Source organism: Heterocephalus glaber, unplaced genomic scaffold (genome assembly GCF_053883595.1).
Source record: "Heterocephalus glaber isolate CG9 unplaced genomic scaffold, H.glaber_assembly_v1.0 deba00001645, whole genome shotgun sequence".
Taxonomy (NCBI): Eukaryota; Metazoa; Chordata; class Mammalia; order Rodentia; family Bathyergidae; genus Heterocephalus; species Heterocephalus glaber.
The window spans coordinates 58627-77893 of record NW_028258398.1 but is presented as its reverse complement, the minus strand read 5'-3'; the positions used below and the strand labels follow the sequence as shown (position 1 = coordinate 77893).

The 19267-nt window shown below is 44.2% G+C and overlaps 1 protein-coding gene and 1 pseudogene across 2 annotated transcripts in view; one reads left to right on the top strand and one right to left on the bottom strand.

Moving 5' to 3' along the window:
- Rpn1 (ribophorin I) overlaps positions 1-11742 on the bottom strand; it is a 36070-nt gene extending 24328 nt beyond the window's left edge. Inside the window, exon 1 of one of the 2 annotated variants that reach the window (XM_087196932.1) lies at positions 11414-11742. In XM_087196932.1, the coding sequence (XP_087053058.1) occupies positions 11414-11674 (261 nt within the window). In that variant the 5' untranslated portion in view covers positions 11675-11742. The remainder of the gene's footprint in view (positions 1-11413) is intronic. The other variant, XM_004875140.4, reaches the window with a different exon arrangement.
- Positions 1212-7816, top strand: LOC147822374 (small ribosomal subunit protein eS21 pseudogene; annotated as a pseudogene).
- Positions 11743-19267: the final 7525 nt, after the last annotated feature.

Sequence of the window (19267 nt, the reverse complement as noted above, 5' to 3'; positions counted from 1 at the left end):
GTAGAAGACCAGCAGGGCCCAGAAGTGCTTAGGCACCTTCCACCAGGTATGCCCACCACTGCCAGCGAGGCTCTCCATGGCTCCCAGGATTACATACAGCTCTTGATTTTGCTCTCTGAAACTTCCTTAGAGAAGTAGGCTCCTTGGTAACCCAGTTTTGGGTCCCCTTCTGTCTCTCAGGAGCTCCGTCTCACTCTCTAGCTAAAATTTTCCTCCTCTTAACCTTCGCTGTTCCTTAGAATTCAATCTTTGATTCTGGAGCACAGGAACTCAGCGTATTTGACACCTAGAAGGTGAGGAGTTATATTTATTTCCCCTATTTCACTGGGACTGGGGGAAATGGCCTGGAGCTTTGGATCTTCCTGCCTCAGCCTCCTGAGTGCTGGCAGCAGCAGGATTAGCGGTGTGAGGCCCCCACAACAAGTTTTGTGTTTTTTTCAGTACCAGGGATCAAACTCAGGACCTTGCGCTTGCAAGGCAGCAGCAGCGCCACTGAGCTAAATCCCTAGCCCCGCACAACAAGTTTTTAAATTTGAAACCTAGGGACACTGTGGAAGACTTGCTGTTGCACAGAATAAACTCTATATATGTGAAACCTTTGCATGAATGACCAAATGCACACATGCAAATAAAGATCACATTGCCAAATGTACCTCCCACAACCATCAAAGGCTTCTTTTTAAACATTTTCCTCCTTAAATTCAAATATATATATATATAGGGCTAGGGATTTAGCTCAGTGGTTTCACCGCCTGCCTTGCAAGCACAAGGTCCTGAGTTTGATCCCCAGTACAAAAGAAAAAAAAAAAAAAATATATATATATATATATGTATATGTATATGTATATGCATAGCAAATAAATAGTATTTTTTTTTGAGGCAGGGTCTCACTATACAGTTCAGACTGGCCTTGAACTCACTATGTAGCATAGGCTGGCCTCAAACCCACAGCAATCCTCCTGCCTCTGCCTCCCAAATGCTGGCATTACAAGCATGCGCCACCACACCCAGCGAAAATAAATAAGTCTTAGGTATGACCAAGACTGTCTTTACTCCCACAGAAGTAACCATGGCAGCAGCCCTTGGGGGGATAAGGCACCTGACAGCCACCTGGTGCACTTCCTACTCACATTCGCCACTCAAGAGGACTCATAACCAAGAGAGGGCATCACAGAGGCTTCCTGAATAGGCACCTTGGATCACACCAGACCATGGATGAGACTGTAAGGGAAACATGTATATATGTGTTCCAACAATCCGTCTGCCAACCCAACCACACACATAGACATGTTGGCCCTACATGAGGATTAAAGCAGCGCTTCCCAGTGGCACTCAAAGCTATATGGAGGATTAAACAAGGGCATGTGCATGCTAAGTGTACATTTTACCACTGGACCACAGCCCCGGCCCAAGAGGAATTTTTAAAATATTACTTTTAATATTTCAAAAAGCATGAAATAGGGCTTAAGATGTAGCTCAGTGGTAGAGAACTTGCCTAGGGTAAGACCCTGGGTTAAATCCCCAGGACTAAAAGAAAACTCTAAAGTTAAAAGCCAGGTAAGGTAGTGCATGGCTGTAACCTCAGCACTCTGGGAAACTGAGTCAGGAAGATGGCAAATTCAACCCCAGCCTGGGCAACTTAATGACTTAGTGAGGCTCTTTCTCAAGAAAAAAAACAGACTGGTGGAATGGTGCGCAGCAGAGAAAGAGCCTCTCTGAGATTTGGTGTCTTGACACTGAAACATAGCAATGTGAGGAAGACAAGGGAAGTGGGACCCTGGGACCTAGTAAGGATCGGAAGAGAGAAGTGAAGCCCATGGGAAGAGCAAAGAGAGATTTCAAAAAGAAGATGGCAGGTGGTACTTTTTCCCTGAGCCTGGATGCACTGTGTGTGAGGGGTGGCTCGAACCTGCAGATGCAGTGACTACTGGCAACCTCAGAGGCCTCCACAGAGAAGCATACCAGTGGAGTGGAACAGTGGACACAGTGGATTGCAGTGGCTGGTGAGTTACTCAGGTTCAGATGTCCCCCAGGAGAGGGTGACTGGCCAGTAGCCATCTTGGAGAAGGGCCAACTGAACTCAAAACTCAGAACAGCTGCAGGCTGGCTTCATCTAGTGGTTCCTGGTGTGGCCGTGAGGCTACTGAATTCAGGTTGGCAAGACGTCAGGCAGCTGAGTTTAAGCCGGCAGGAGGCACACAGACTGTTGCAGGCTGAACAAATCTGGTTCAAGCCTCAAAGCCCAAAACCAGCCTGAACTTCAGTGGAACTAAAGATGCAGGCTTGCTGGAATTATATATACACTACTCTGCCATAAAGCTACTTTCTGGGATTAATCAACTTGGATCTGGACTCTGCCAATGCTGTCTACCAAGACACGCCTCAAGGTGAACATTTTTTTTTTCTTATTTTCTTGTCCTTTTTTGGGCTCTCTTTTCTGGTTTTTGTTTTGTTTTGTTTTTTCTTTTTTCTTGATTGTTTGTTCTTGTTTTTATATGAGTAAGAACACAGTTTCTAGTTTTTTGTTGTTGTTATTCTGATCTGCTCATTTTTATTTCTTCCTCCTCTTTCCCTCCTGTCTTTTTCACCAGTTTCCCAAAGTTTGTGTGACCTTCCTTTGTCCTCAGCCTTGCTTCTAATCTCTTCTTCTGTTTCTCTATTTTCCCCCTAACCCCTTTTAAATTTTCTCCCCTGAGGGTAAAATTGAGATACTGAGGGCTTATTTACTGCATACAGTTTTCTGACTTGTTTTACATTTTGTTATATAACCACAAATCTAGTTCATACAGTTAAAAGTGACAATTTTTTTTTTTTGTATCAGGGATCAAACTCGGGTCCTTGGGCTCACACAGCAGGCAGCAAAACCACTGAGCTAAATCCCCGGCCCAAAAGTGACAGGTTAATAGTTACCACGTTTGTCATTTTCTAGGCTATACATGATGCTATTGTTATTGGTGATTGCACTACTTTAGCCAAGGTGATATGACTGTGCTAATCAGTTGTTCTTCCTGGTACACCAAGACTAAGATTCCCTAAGGGTCTTACAAAATACTATAGGTAAGTGCCAAAAAACTATGGGCTGGGCCAAGTAGGTAGCAACTTCTCATCCCCAATAAATTGAAGTGGTAGGATCTTGCAACAGATTCAAAACCCAAAAACCAGCTACATCTGGAAGACAACTTTGAGTAGTCATTTCCTAAGGGTTCTAAATACTAGTGATAAAGCTATTCACCATAAGTAATTTAGAGGCATCAACCCAGGAATTAAACTATGGAAGGAAGGAAATGAGGGGCCAAAGATTTAGCTCAGTGGCCCTGTGCCTGCCTGGCAAGCACAAGGTCCTGAGTTCTATTCCTGGTACTGGAAAAACAAAAGAAAATAAATGAGAAGATAAGCTAAGATGCAATCCCAAACTTTTAGCTCACCAAAGGCAAACCCACAGAGCAATGAGGGGGAACAGTCTGAAAGGCACACACCTGGACTCTCTGAACTTGGAACAGTGGAAGTAACAAAGCAGACAAATGATTTTTTTTTTAGAAAAAAAATCAAATCAGAAATAATTTCTCAGGTAACTACAGAGATGGTGACCATAATGAAAGACATGCTTAGTGACTCTAAAGAAGAGATAAAAAAAATAGCAGAACTTAGGAAAATGATAGAAACCATGAATGCTCAGCATGAGAAAGAAATGAAATCCACGAAACAGATTCAAACATATCCAGGAGATTAAAAATTCCACTGAAAGTACACACAACAGAATTGTACAATGAAAGGACATAATATCAGATACAGAAAGACAGGATTGCAGTTAGCAATCATGAAAAGAAAGATTTCTTAAAATTAGCAAAGGACCACGAGAAATCAATCTAGCGGATGCTAGATAATACAAAGAGGAAAAACATAAGATTGATCCAAGTCAATGAAAAACCACAAGATAGTGCAAATAACAAAAAAAAAAAACCTGTTCACAGAAGTACAGTAGACCCTCAAGGTACAACCAGTCTGACATAAGAACAACTTGGGTTACCACCAGAATTTTAGTTTTAACTTATGACCAAAGTCTTGAGTTATGATTCAAATGCCAGTGGCTTGTGTTTCCAGATGGTCTCAGACACAGATTTAACTCTTAAAGAGTTCTGGAAAGAATATTACATTCTTTCCTGTGCGGAGTTAATTGGGAAACCCTGGGTAAATGTCTCTCTAAGGACACTGAGATCTGTCTATATACAGGAAAGAGACTTTGAAGGCTGTGCAGAGGAACCTGAACCTTCAATTGACCAACTTGAGTTAAAACCAGCCCTCAAGAATGAATTGAGTTTGTAAGTGAAGGGTCCACTGCAATGGTAGAAAACTTCCCAAACAAGGTAAAAGAATTTAACATACAGATAAATGAGCCATATAGAACTCCAATTAGCCATGATCAAAAAATACCTACACCAGGGGTGGGGATTTAGCTCAGTGGCTCCACCGCGTGCCTCACAAGTGCAAGGTCCCATGTTTGATCCCCTGTACCAAAAAAAAAAAATACCTACACCAAGGTATGTAATACTCAAGATTCCAGAAATCTAACACAAGACTATTAAAAGCTGTTAGAGAGCTTTTACCAACAGCAGAACGGGAGAGATCCAGCCCTGCCAAGGACATCGGATCTCAGTCTTAAGTGTATTTTCAGCACCTTCTCCCCACCCCTGAGCCCCCCAATAAAGTGATTTGCGCCCTCAAAAGCTGTTAGAGAAAAGAAACAAATCACCTACAAAGGAAAGCCCATCAGAATCACAGCAGTCTTCTCAACACAAAACTTCTAAGTCCAAGAGAGCTTGGAGTGAAGTATTTCAAGCCCTAAAAGAAAACAACCTCCAACCTAGATTGCTGTACCTCACAAAACTATCTTTTAAAATTGATGGAGAAATAAGATACTTCCATAACAAAGAACAGCTGAGGAAATTCTTGAGCACCAAATCAGCACTCTGAAGTGCTCTGAAGGATATTCTAGAAAGAGATAACAAGGATTACAACTACATGAACACCAACAAAATGAATTCACCAGACAAGGCAAGAAACTAAACAGAGGAAAAAAGAGACCCAAGAGGAAAATAACATGACAAGATAAGTCAATATATATTAAATATATATATATATATGTTATAACCATCAATGTTAATGATCTCAATTCACCAATCAAAAGAAATAGACTGGCAGAATGGATCAGGAAGCATAATCCAACAATATGCTGCATACAAGAAATACATTTAATTCAAAAAGAAATTCATAGACTGAAAGTCAGAGGATGGAAAACAATACTCCGTGAGACAGAAACCTGGAAAAAAAAACAGAAGTAGCTATTCTATTTGCAGACAAAGCCAAGACTGATTAAGAAAGACAAAGGTCACTACATCTTTCTAAAGGGAACAATCCAAGAGGAAAAGATAACAATCATAAATATATATGCACCAAATACTAGTGCACCCAACTACATAAAACAAATATTAACAGGCATAAAAAATCCAATATGCACTAATAGAATTGTAGTGGGGGACCTCAATAGCCCACTGTCACTGTCACACTTAGATCAACTAGACAAAAAAACAACAATGAAATGTTAGAACTGAACCAAACTTTTGAACAAATGGACTTAGTAGATGTCTACAAAGTGTTCCACCCCAGAACATCAGAATACACATTCTTCTCAACTGCACACAGGATGTTCTCCAAAACAGAGCACATACTAGCTCATAGAACATGCTTAAGTAAATGCAAAGAAATTGAAATTATCCCATGCATATGATCAGACCATAGCGCAATGAAATTGGAAATCAACAGCAAAAGAAACCACAAGAACTTCATAAACACATGGAAGTTAAATAACACTCTTCTGAACAATCAATAGGTCACAGATGAAATTAAAGAAGAAATTAAGAGTTTCTACAATTAAATGATAATGCCAGTACAACATACTGGAACTTATGAGATGCACTGAAAGCAGGCCTACAAGGGAAATTCATAGTGGTGAAACAGTGAGCTCAAATAAAGAACCTAACGTTGAACTTCAAGCTTTGAAAAAAAGAAAAGCACATCAAGCCCAAAACTTGTACAAGGGAAGAAATTATAAAAATCAGAGCAGAAACTAATGCAATGGAGACTAAGAAAACAATACAAAGAATCAATGAAACAAAGAGTTGGTTCTTTGAAAGATTAAATAAAATTTACAAACCTTTAGCTAACTTTATCAAAAAAAGTAAAGATTCAAATCCATGCAATTAGGAATGAAAAGAGTGAAATCACAACGGATCCTACAGAAATCCAGAAGATCATCAATACCTACTTCAAGAACCTATAGTCTTTTTTTCAGTACCAGAGATCAAACTCAGGACCTTGTACTTGCGAGGCAAGCCGGCACCACTGAGCTAAATCCCCAGCCCTAGAACCTATATTCTAATAAAATGGAAAACACAGAAGAAATGGACAGACTCCTAGATACAAAAATTCTAAATAAACCAATATCAGTCAATGAAACTGAAGATGTAATTAAAACCAGACCAACAAAGAAAAGCCCAGGCCCTGACATATTCACAGCTGAATTCTACAAGAAATTTAGAGAAGAACTAACGCTGCTACTTCTCAAACTCTTTTTTTTTTTTTTTTCTAGTATCAGGGATCAAACTCAGGACCTTGCGCTTTCAAGGCAGGCACATTGCCACTGAGCTAAATCCCTGGCCCTCAAACTCTTTAATGAAATTGAAAGGGAAGCAAACCTCCCAAATTCTTTCCTGGATGCAAGCATTACCCTGATTCCAAAACCAGAGAAGGATCCAACCAAAAAAGAGAACTACAGCCCAATCTCCCTAAGGAAAATAGATCCAAAAATCCTCAATAAGATACTGGCAAATATGGGGCCAGGGATGTAGCTTAGTGGGTCCGCCACCTGCTTTGCAAGTGCAAGGTCCAGAGTTCGATCCCCGGTACCAAAAACAAAACAAAGATACTGGCAAACAAAATGTATGTAGCAAAACATCAAGAAGATTATACACCATGACCAAGTTGGATTTATCCCAGGGATGCAGGGATGGTTCAACATGTGCAAATCAATAAATGTAGTACACTATATTTACAGAGCCAAGGACAAAAAACATGTTCATCTCAAGAGATGCAGAAAAAGCATTTGACAAGGTCCAACACCCACTCATGATAAAAATCCTACAGAAAATTGGAATAGATGGTCTTTATCACAATCTGATAAAAGCCATCTATGACAAACCAACATGATACTAAATGGACAAAAATTGAAAACTTTCACTCTAAAATCAGGAACAAGACAAGGATATCCAGTGTCACCACTCTTGTTCAATATAGTTCTGGAAACATTAGCCACAGCAATTAGACAAGAGAAAGAAATTAAGGGCCAGGGATTTAGCTCAGTGGCACTGTGCCTGCCTTGCAAGTGCAAGGTCCTGCATTTGATCCCCAGTACTGCAAAAAAAAAAAAAAATCATATGGAGATATATATATATATGTTTTCCTTTCTCTGCCCCCACTAATGGTGGAGGCAGCAGGCCGGGCCTCAATGTGCAGAACAACGCCGCGGGCGAGTTCATGGACCTGTATGTGCCACAGAAGTGCTCTGCCAGCAACCGCATTATTGGTGCCAAGGACCATGCATCCATCCAGATAAATGTGCTTGAGGTTGACAAGGTCATGGGCAGGTTTAATGGCCAGTTTAAAACCTTCGCCATCTGCAGGGCCATTTGCAGGATGGGTGAATCAGATGACTGTTCTACGATTGGCCAAGGCTGATGGCATCATCTCAAAGAACTCCTGAGTGGAGAGAGATGTGGATGTGGAACATTTGTCATAAATAGTCAGAAAGCAAAAAAAACCAAAAAATTAAAAGGAATAAGGATACTTGGGCCAGGGATTTAGCTCAGTGGTTCCGCTGCCTGCCTCGCAAGCACAAGGTCCCAAGTTCAATCCCCAGTACCAAAAAAAAGAAAAGGAATAAGGATAGGAAAGGAAGAAGTTAAATTATCATATTTGTAGATGACATGATACTGTGCATAGATGACCTCAATAAAACTCCACCAAAAGACTTCTAGATTTAATAACCAAATTCAGTAGCTTAGCTGGATAGAAAGTCAACACTCAAAAAATCAGTAGCTTTCCTGTACACAAATAATAAACTCAGTGAGAGAGAAATTAGGGAAACACACTTTTCACAATAGCATCCAAAAAAATGAAATACCTAGGAATCAATCTAATGAAAGAAGTAACCTCTACATTGAGAACTACAGTACTCTGAAAAAAAGAGATCAAAGAGGATATCAGAAAACAGAAAGATATCTCTTGTTCTTGGATAGGAAGAACCAATATAGTGAAAATGGCCATACTTCCAAAGTTGTTATACAGATTTAATGCAATCTCAATCAAAATTCTAACAACATATCTCCCAAAATTAGAGAAAACAATCCTACAATTCATTTGAAGCCACACTGCTTCTCGCCCTTTTGGCTAAGATCAACTATAAATTCATTTGAGGCCAGAAGAGACCTAGAATAGTAAAGGCAATTCTGGGCAACAAAGGCAAGACAAGGGGCAAAACAATCCCTGGGCTGGGGATGTAGCTCACTGGCAGAGGCTTTCCTTCCACAGGCAAGACCCTGGTTCAATCCCAAGTACCACATCAAAACAAAACATGCAAAAAACAATCCCTGACTTTAAATTATACTACAAAGGGCTGGGGATTTAGCTCAGTGGTTCCGGCACCTGCCTCGCAAGCACAAGGTCCCAAGTTCGATCTCAGGTACTGATAAATAAATAAATAAATAAATAAATAAAGCTGCAAAGCTACTGTGATAAAAAAACAGCATGTACTGGAACCAAAAAAAAACCAAAAAAACAACAGACCCAAGGATGCAAGTTCCATTACTTTGACTAGACTCTTACCATAATGGTAACATTGTAATATTCAAGCTTATTATGACCACTTGTTTATATACAGGTTTATTGGTCTTATTGGAAAAACTATTACTTAATAAAATATGAGAAAAAAAATCTTTCAAATTCAGGGCCCAAATGACAGCAAAAACTGAAATGATCTTTGTGGTACAAGAGGATCCACTGGCTCCTAATCAGTAATCCCAGGGTCTCTTCCACCAGCTCCTGAAAGGTTTCTCCATGGCTGAAGTCAATCCATCAAGAGCCTTCTGCAAACTCACCAGTTTCCAAGGCAACTATACCCTCTCTGGTAAGCTTATCATCCACATAAGGGGTACAAAGCAGAACATACATCCTTGAACTGGTCTCTCTAGGACTACAGAGTCAACAAGCGTCTGTGAAGAACCCAATGGTGCTGCTGCCAGTCTTACACCCCAGCACAACCTTGCTACCGCTCACTCAGGCCAGCAAGGCAGTAGCCTGGGGACACAGAAGAGCATGCACAGTGGTCCAGGCTCACCTGGGTGCGGCCAGACTTATCTTCTCTGGAAGACAATATTAAACAACCTCCCCAAACAGACTCCTCACCAGCTGTACTAAAACAGAAAGACGCTATGAGGGTTAAAAGGGAACATACTTAAAATACCTCCCATGGGATCTGACACAAAGTAGAGTCTCACTAAGTTAGCTTACCACAAATACAAAACAAAGTCTAAGGGACAATAGGCAACTTTTTGGGGTGATGATGTGTTTATTGCCTGGATTTGTAAAAGCAACACAGTGTACAAGGCTATACATCCAAACTCACCAAACTGTATTCATTAATTATCCATAGTTTTTTATATACCAATTACACTTCAATAAAGTTGGGAGACAATAAAGCCAGCAGGACAGGAGGACAGCTGCCTTCTGCTGTGATCCAGTGACATTGCGACAACCTCCTTAAATCACAACTGCCTTTGTGAAAGAATGGGATTTTACAGTCAAAATATTCAAGAGTAACCAGGCACTGTGACTACTACACCTGTAATCCCAGGTACTCAGGAGGCTCAAGCACAAAGATAGCAAGTATGCCACTACCTTGGACAACTTAGTGAGACTCTGTGTCAAAATAAAAAATAAAAAGGGGCTGGGGATGCAACTCAGTAGTAGAGCCCTAGGTTCAATCTCCAGCACTGCAAAAACAAAAATAAAGGGGAGGGGATTTAGCTCAGTGGTTTTGATGCCTGCTGCACAAGTGCAAGGACCCGAGTTCGATCCTGGTACCAAAAAACAAAAACAAAAACCATTCAAAGGTGGTAAGGCCAGGGATCTAGCTCAGTGGTTTCGCTGCCTGCTGCGCAAGCGCAAGGACACGAGTTAGATCCCCGGTACCAAAAAAAAAGGGGTGGTACGGCGCATTTAAATGACTTTTTCTTTTCTTTTTTTCAAATTAATTTCATATATATAATGACATTCATTATTGGGCAAATGATGTTTTGACATATTTTCAGAAACCTTTGAGGGACTACCTGCTCCGGACCCCTCCTGCCTCTCAGTAGCTTTCCTATCAATAAGTATCTTCCTACTTAAAAAAAAAAAAAGAAAAGAAAGAAACCTTTGAGTAAAACTACATCTCATGATGGACAGAAATGAAAGGGAATCACTTCAGAAACACAATCGCTATAAATCCAGCTTTATAACTCCACATTCAGCCAGCGAATAGTGTGTGCTTAAAAGAAACTGACACTGTAATGACTAGTCTCTTCTCAACAAATAATTGGGTAACCGCCTAATTAACTGTGTTTAATGAAAATAGTAATGAAAAGCAAACCTCTGTGCATGTATATTCCCTCTATTCCCAAAGCTATGTGTTCCCGTAAGTGCTAAGCTGTAAAAATGAGAACCCACAGGTGAGAGAGAAAGATCGACTTTACCTTTCTGGACAGTATCAAAGGACTTCTATTATCCGTAGGAGTTCAAACTAACTTGGAGAAGTTTCAACTTTCTGCGAGCATCCGTTAGCAATCTTAAGTGTGTTCTATGGGCGGGGGTCTCAAGTGACTACGAACTCGAACACCAGAAACCTGTTCCATTTCTGGTTGGTCCGAATGGGGTCTAGGAGGAAGCACTTAAAAGGACAAGATACTGAATGAAAGGAAAGTAATTCACTGTAGTTCACCAACGCTGGCCCGGTGTCCGACCGTACAGATGCATGAAGATGGCGACACCAGGTTGCGTTGGCCACCTCCAGGCGTGGCCGGAGGTCCCCGCGCGGGGTTGGGGGTTGGCTGGGGCGGAGCCCACGTGGCGGGGGGCGGGGCGACCGTGAGCTGACGTGTCCCGGTGGCGACGCGGCCCGAAGCGAGGACTAGGCCACCCCCAGGCTCTCCGCGATCCCTCAGTCCCCCCAGCGCCCCAGGGCTCCGCACTTCCGGTGGGGGCGCTGTCGGGGCCCCAAGCTCTGAGCTCCAGTCTGTGGCAGCGGAAGGGAGCCGGCACTCACCTGCACTCCTAGGTGTGCCAACCTGGCCTCGAGCTCGGGCTCCAGGGCCAGGAGGAAGGAGGTGGCCCGCGAGGTGGAGCCGCCGCCCGCGTGTGCCAGGACCACCTCGGTCGTCACCTTGGCCAGGTGGCTGCTCAAGTCCACCGTGCGCTTCACGTCCTCATTCACCAGCGGCGGGGCCTCCGAGGAGGCGCTGCCCGGAGCCGGGGCCCAATCCCCGAGCAGCAGGAGGAGGAGCAGGGGACTGAGGGGTACCTCCATGACCGCGACAGAGATGGGCGCCAGGCCTAGCTGCCGCTGCTGCCCCGCCTCCTGCCACCGCTCAGCCGCTCATTGGGCCCCACCTGGCGCCAAAGATGGCGACACCCGGGGAGGAAAGGCCCGGTCTCCAGGGCAACCGGGCCGCCCGCCACGCGCCTGATTGCAAACTTTCGAAGCAGCCGCCTCACACTGTTGCTAGTAAACCTGCCTTCACTTAACTAATTCTTGAGGGAACTGACCTTGGCTATGTGGGACTGCATAACTCTGTAATCATAAAACTCCCCTAGCCCCAACTGTGATTGAATGTGAGTAAATAGATAAAGATGCTTGTTAGTTCTGGGACACTAGATAAGATCTGTATCAGCCATAAGGTCCCGAAGTGAATTATTCAACTCTTTGTTCGAAAACTGATGTTCCAGGACACTGCTATCTATAGAACAATCTACAAAACATCTGCTGACCATCAGTACATGTCAGGCTAATTAACATACAAATGTAAGACAACTAACTTTTGTTTCCTGTTCTGTAAATTTCGCCTGTTAACTTCCCTGCAACCCCCTATAAAAAGAGCCTCGGACTCTGGGCTTGCTGCCTCTCTAAGCTACTTTGCTTTGGGAGTGCCGTCTGGCCAGACTAAGGTCTGTTTTGCTTTCCAACTTGTCCGGTGTGTTCCTTTTTAATAATTCAAGTCCTCCCTGTTTCTTGTCATCTAGCTAAAGTTCTGTCCATCTTTTCGAAGAACTACCTTTTGGCATTACTAGTGTTCTCCATTGCTTTTCTATTCTCTAGCTCATGTGTCTTTGCCGATGTCTGTGTTATTTCCTTCCTTTGCCGGCTTTGGGTTCTTCTGTTATTTTTTTCTGTTGTTCCTTGAAGGGTGCAGTTGGCTGTTGGTTTGAGATCCTTTTCTTTTTATGGAGGTATTTCTTGCTGGAGGTTGCCCTGGAACACCACTTCCGGTTCACTGCGTCTCAATCCTGGTAGGTTCTGCTCTCGTCCCCTGGTCTCCCTGTGATCTCTGACCTGCTGCTTATTCAGGAGTGTGCGCTGTGATGTCCACGTGTTTGTGAGGATTCTGGCTTTCTTCCTGCTGTTGAGTTCCACTTTTGCTCCTCTGGAGTTGGGAAGATGTTCTGTGAATCAGACTTGAGCTGGGGCCTGACCCGCAGTCTCTCCTAGATGAGCCCCCGAGAGCACAGCAGAGGACAGCTGCTGACTTGAGTTCTGCAGACGTTTGCTGGTCTGATTGGTTTACAGCATGCTCGGGTCCTCTGTTTCCTCATAGAGCTTCTGTTGGTTCTATCAGTTTCTATCAAAGCCTTCAATTATGATGCTTTTTGCTTCATATGAATATATATATATATATATTTGTTTTTGAGACAGGGTCTCACTATGTAGCTCGGGCTGGCCTTGAACTCATGGCAGTCCTCCTGCCACAGCCTCCCAAGTGTGGGATTACAGGTGTACGCCACCACATTCAGCAATTCTTGTATCTCCTTGCCGAATTGAAACTTTTATCAATATATACTTTTCTTGCCGCTTGCTACCTTTTTGAAATAAAAATCATTTTCTTCCCAATAATAGAAGTATTATTAAAATACACTTTTTTTTTTGGTACCGTGGATCAAACTCGGGACCTTGCGCTTGTGAGGCAGGCAGCAGAACTACTGAGCTAAATCTCTGGCTACACTTTTTTTTTGAGACAGGGTCTCACTGTATAGTTAAGGCTGTCCTTGAACTCACTATGTAGCCCAGGCTGGCCTGAAACTCTCAGGGATCCTCTTGCCTCAGCTTCCCAAGTGCTGGGATTACAGGTATCCATAAAATACACTATTTTAATTGAATATCTTTTTCTACCTTTGCAATCTTTCTGTATCTTTGTACTCAAAGTGAGCATCATTAAATACAGCATATAGAGATCCTGTTTTTGTAACCCACCCTGTGCATCTGGACAGTTTGGCCCATTTATATTTATAGTAATTGCCAAGAAGAAAGCCCTGATTTTTGCCGTTTAGCTGTGTTTTTGGTGTGCATTACTCGCTCTCTGTTCAGTTCCCTCCTTGCACCTTTTCAGGGACTTAGTTTTGTGGTTTGTGTTTGGGGTGTTGCTGTCTGCACTGGATTAACTAATAGTCAATTTGGAACGCCCAGTTTAACTGAGTCAGCATAGTCTGGGCATGGAAGACCCATCTGAGGATTGTTGGCAATGGCATAAAAGGAGAACTGGAGGGGAAGATCGTGGGCTGCTGATTTTCTTGGAGAAGCTTGCCTCGGCTGGTTTTCCTGATGTGAACTTGGCTGTTCTCTCATCGTCAGAGGAGCTCAGGTCCTTGCTGTTGCTGGGAATGGTTGTTGTTGTCGTCAGGGGAGCTCTGGTCCTTACCTTGAGCATTGCTTCCTGGCTCCAGTGCAGATGACTCAGCCTGATGGCACAGATTCTTCACCCTGCAGGTGCAGGGTTTCTGGCTTCCACCACTGGCCTTTGGGGCTTCTGGGTGCAGATCCTCAATAGGGACTTGCATGAGACACTGCTGTGGGCTCTGGGCCTCTGGCTGGACTTGTGCAGGATGTTGCTGTGGGATCCAGGCCCTTGGCTGGATTCTTCAGGTCTCTAGGGTGTGGACAGATTTCTTACACTCCTCTGCATTTGACTTTTGGGGTGAATATTATAGAATAATCCTATAAATTATGTGTCCTGTATTTTTTTTTTGGCACCGGGGATCAAACTCGGGTCCTTGTGCTTGCACAGCAGGCGGTGAAACCACTGAGCTAAATCCCTGGCCCTGTCCTGTATTAAATCTATTCCTTTGCAAACCCATATTACAGCACTGAGCCCAGCCTGGCACACCTCCTGCCCCTATGGCTGGGTTTCATGTGGCACATCTTGTCTTTTCTTTCCTTTGCTGTGTACGTTTTACTGATTTTCTTAGCAATTATCTCTGGGATTGCAATTAACATCTTACACTTATGACAGCCTAGTTTGAATAATGCAAACTTATTTCTGTAGGACATGGATACTTTACACTTAGCTCCATTTTTCCTCTTTATATTGGGATTGTCACCAACAATGTCTTTTTTTTTTCATTAAGTTTATTGGTACATTTTAGGTATAAAATACAGTTACATTCATCATTGGGATCTTGTACCTTTACATGAGTATCTTGGTAATACTAAATTTTTTTTTTTTTGGTACCGGAGATCGAACTCTGGTCCTTGTGCTTGTGAGGCAGGCGGCGGAACCACTGAGCTAAATCCCCGGCCCTCCAACAATGTCTTTATATGTTGTGTTCCCATCAGGAGGGATTCATCATTAATTTGATGACTTTTACTTTTTGCTTGTAAATCATATAAATAAGCTACAAAGTCAAAGTGTAACAGTTCTGGCTCTCCTAATGACCTATTTTCTAATTACCCAACAGTTACCTCTTGTTGGTGTTTCCTCACATGACATGGGGGCTGTCTAGTGCTCTGTCATTTCAGCCTGAAGGACTCTCTCTAGCATTTGTCTGTCTGTTTGAGACAGGCTCTTGTTATATAGTTTAGGCTGGCCTTGAACTTAGGGCGATCCTCCTGCCTCAGGCTCCCAGTCTTGGGCTTTTTAGCTGTGCCTATTTAGGGCCTTCCTCAGGTGTGGGAAGTGTTTCACCATTCGTTGTATCTTCCATGCAATCCCTGTGCTTTCCCCTGGGAATCGTCCCTGTGTGGAGGGTTCACTCGTCGTCTCTTGAAGACCTCGGGCTCTGTGCATTTCCCTTCTTTCTTTCCTCCCTGCTCCTCGGACAGAACAATCCCAATGGCCTTGTCCTCAGGGTCCTCGTTCTTCCTCCTGCCTGCTGGATTCTGCAGTCGAACCCTCTAGGGAGTTTTTATACTTTGTAGCTCCTGGATTATCTTATTATTATTATTATTATTATTAGTTGTTGTTGTTGTTGTAGTTGTTCTTTATGACAGTTTTCCAGGCTGACCTCAAACCCACAGTGATCCTCCTGCCTCAGCCTCCCCAGTGCTGGATTTACAGGCATGCATTGCCATGCCCTGCTGCCTTTTTTTTCTTTCTTTCTTTTAGTACTGAGGGCTGAACCCAGGGCCTCTGCACTGCATCCTCAACCCTTTTTTATTTTTCACTTTAAGAGAGGATTTCATTTAAGTCTCTAAATTTCCCAGGCTGGGGTCAAACTTTCTATCCTCCTGCCTCAGCCTCCCAGAGTGCTAGGGTCACAGGTGTGTGCCACACCCATTTGGACGGCTTTCTGCAGTTGCTCCAGGACTCTGGTATTTAGACGCACAATGGGAACAGCTCTGCCCCCTCAGTGTTTTCTGTTTCTGCCCAGGCAGCCCGGTGCAGAGGGCCATACCAGTCTCACCACAGTCCCTGGTCAGAACCCCAGCTGGGACCTGTGGCCCCTGCCCAGGGCCAAAGCTCTCATCTCAAGGTGCCTCCTGCCACACAGGCCCCACCTTCGGGTGATGACAGCCCCAGCCCCAATGAGACCCTGCCTGCGGGGTCCAGAGCTCTCCCGCTAGGGATTGATCTGCAAAAACCCCATGAGGTGAACAATGAACCGCTGCTCCTGCTTGAAGCTGCTGATGTGACGGATGCTTTGTTACACTCGGCCGGTAGCATATACACTTCCTAACAGGTGCTCACGCTCCCACGGGAATATTTAGGTTCACCGTAGCCCTCGAGGCCCGACCTAATCACAGCAGTTTGGAAGGAGGGCAGGACCCTCGTGGACACAGAGATCAGGGGGGTGGGGGTGCGAATGCCCACGCAGGCCCCGTGGCTCTGGTCCCCCTCGGATGCCAGGCGCCCGGGGAGGCCTGGGGCAGGAGCACAGGGTGTGGACAGTGGCAGCCAGGAGGCCCCAGCCCCACTCCACACTGCTGTTGTCTGTTTTGTCCCCTTAGGGAGCACACACTCAGGGCAAAGTTGTCCCGGGCGCCAGAAAGCAGCCCCAGAGTTTACAGCCCCAGCAGAAGGGCCGAGTGAACGGGGTGCCCGGGAGAAACACGAGACATACTCGTGAAGCTGTCCTGGAGAGGGAGGAACGGGAAGGAGGGGACAATAAAGCTATAATGTTTCAAGAAAAGCAGGAGAACGGATTATTTGTGAACTCTCACCTCTTTTTACTTTTGCCTGTTTTGTAGGAGGACTTCTTTGGGATATTTTTCAAGTGGTCTGCAACTCGTTAAAGATGTTTTCTGGCCGAGTCTCACTAACGTCCTCTCTCTCACCTTCTGGCAAAATATTCGGTTGACCTTAAACTGCTCCCATGGCCACCAAAAAAACAGCCTATAGTTCCGCACTGTGGCCGCTAGGTGGAGAACACGTCCGCCAAATGGAGGGAGGGATGGTGAAGGTTTCCTCTCAAGTATTCCCAACTGGGGCATCTGCCAAGTCTTCACTCACCGTGCCACGGTCTAGCTACTTAATATTTTTCTTAGAACCAGGTCTCTTTCTCTGTCTCTTTCTTTTTTTGTTGTTTTGATTTTTGAGACAGGGTCTCCCTATGTAGTTCAGGCTGGCTTTGAACCCACAGCAATCCTCTTGCCTCAGCCTCCTCAGCGTGCGCCACCAAGGTGGATTCTTTTTCTTTTTGGTACCGGGGATCGAACTCGGGACCTTGTGCTTGTGAGGCAGGTGGCGGAACCACTGAGCTAAATCCCCGGCACCAAGGTGGGATTCTAATTTAACTGAAAAGCCTTCTACCTTGCCGTACAGAGCAAGTAGCCTCACCACAGGGAGACAAGAGTAGGAAAACCCCTTGCTCACTCATTCTCGACCAGATGTGTGGGACAGCAAGGCTGAGATATAGGTCACAGGGCTGATGTTTAGGGCCACCAACCTGGGACCCTGTGCCATCTGGAACTGTGTTGGACCCTTTTAATCACAGGAGGCAAAAATCCTCATTCCCTGGGGCAGGGAGACAGACAGGTCAGGTTCACATTCTACTTCCTGCAGCATCTGGCTGCACCAACCCACAGGGATGGAGACTTCCCCAGCGCCCACTGTGCCGGGCTCCCACCAAGCACTCACTGTGCCTAACTCACTTGGATCTCACCAAGATTAATTTTCCCCTTTTTACAGATTTAATGAAGGCTGTCTTGCTGCCTCATGTGGCAGAAGAGAAGGCCCCAGCCCTGCTCCCTCCTTTTTATTCCCCCCTCTGTGGTATTAGGTATTGAAGCCAGGGTCTTCACACTGGGAATCGGCATAGGCAAACCAAAGCAACAGGGCCCCGTGTTAGGGCTGGCAGTTCAAGTCCCAGCTCAAGTCTCAGCTCTGTGGCAAGGCCTTCTTGTCTCCTTGGAACCCGAGGTTGGTCCTCTGTGGCAAGGGTGATTGGACTGAGGTGTGGTGGCACACACCTGTAATCCCAGCACTTGGGAGGCTGACTGAGGAGGAGCCCCACGAGTTCCAAGACCAGTCTGGGCTACATAGTGAGTTCAAGGCCAGCCTGAATTACAGAGTGAGACCCTGTCTCAAAACAAAAAACAAAAAACAAACAGAAAAAACCCACTTCTGTTTCTCACTGGAGATAATGCAATTTCCATTAAAACCCTTCCCTCCCTCAGGAAAGGGCTGGCAGACCCAGCCCCAGGCCCCAGACCCAGCCTCAGTTTCCTTTTTAAGTCCAAGATTGGGCCTGGTGCTCTCCAAATTTGCCTTAAGGGTTCATGGTATGGGAGGAATAAATGGAAGGTTACCAGCCAACCAGGCGACCAAAAGCTAAGACTGGAACGAGTTGGAGATGTTTCACCTTAATGATAATATTCTCTGGGACACTGGCAGTATTGCCCCCAAGAGGACTAGATCACACAAAAAATGTATGGATTCAATTGGCAAACTCGCTTAACTTGTCTGAATTCTGCTTAAATGTTGATGTAAATTTCCATTATGTGCTGAAAAGCTGTCTTATTCCGGTATGCACCTCTTTAGAATTAATACGACCCTATAACCTATTTAAGGACATCCCAGGAAAAAAATCTTACTTACATAGATAGTTATAATTGGGAGCATGACACCTGCTGTAAACCTAAAAATGCTGTCAAATTGTATACACCCAAGGTAATTATGTCAAACAAAACTTAAATGTGCTATGTATAAAAATTGTACAACCAAATGTCTGAGGATAAAACGGTCAGAAGGGATGTCCTGCCGTATGAAACAAAAAAATTGTGTATAACAATTGCCATATCTCCCTGCCCATAGGATGGTTTTATACCTGTAAAGAAATAACCTTTAGTTATATTCCAACAAATTTAACCAAGACCCGTTGCTGTTTGAGTCATCTAGCTGTAGTGTTGCCAGACAGAACTGATTTGATTGTGCCTAACAGAACTAAACGTTGGTCACCTTACACTGCACCAGGATGTGATGATGACGTAGGTCTGTTAACAGATGCTAAAGTAATAACCATGATAGCATCTTTTGTTGCCCTGCCTTCTATAGGAGTCCATGCTAAAAAGGCAGTACAAAAATTAGCTTACAAGGTGGTCAAAGGGTTAAATGCTACCTCATCAGCCTTGGCATTAATTAACCAAGAGTTACAGGAACAGAGACAGGCAATCTTAGATAATAGAACAGCAATA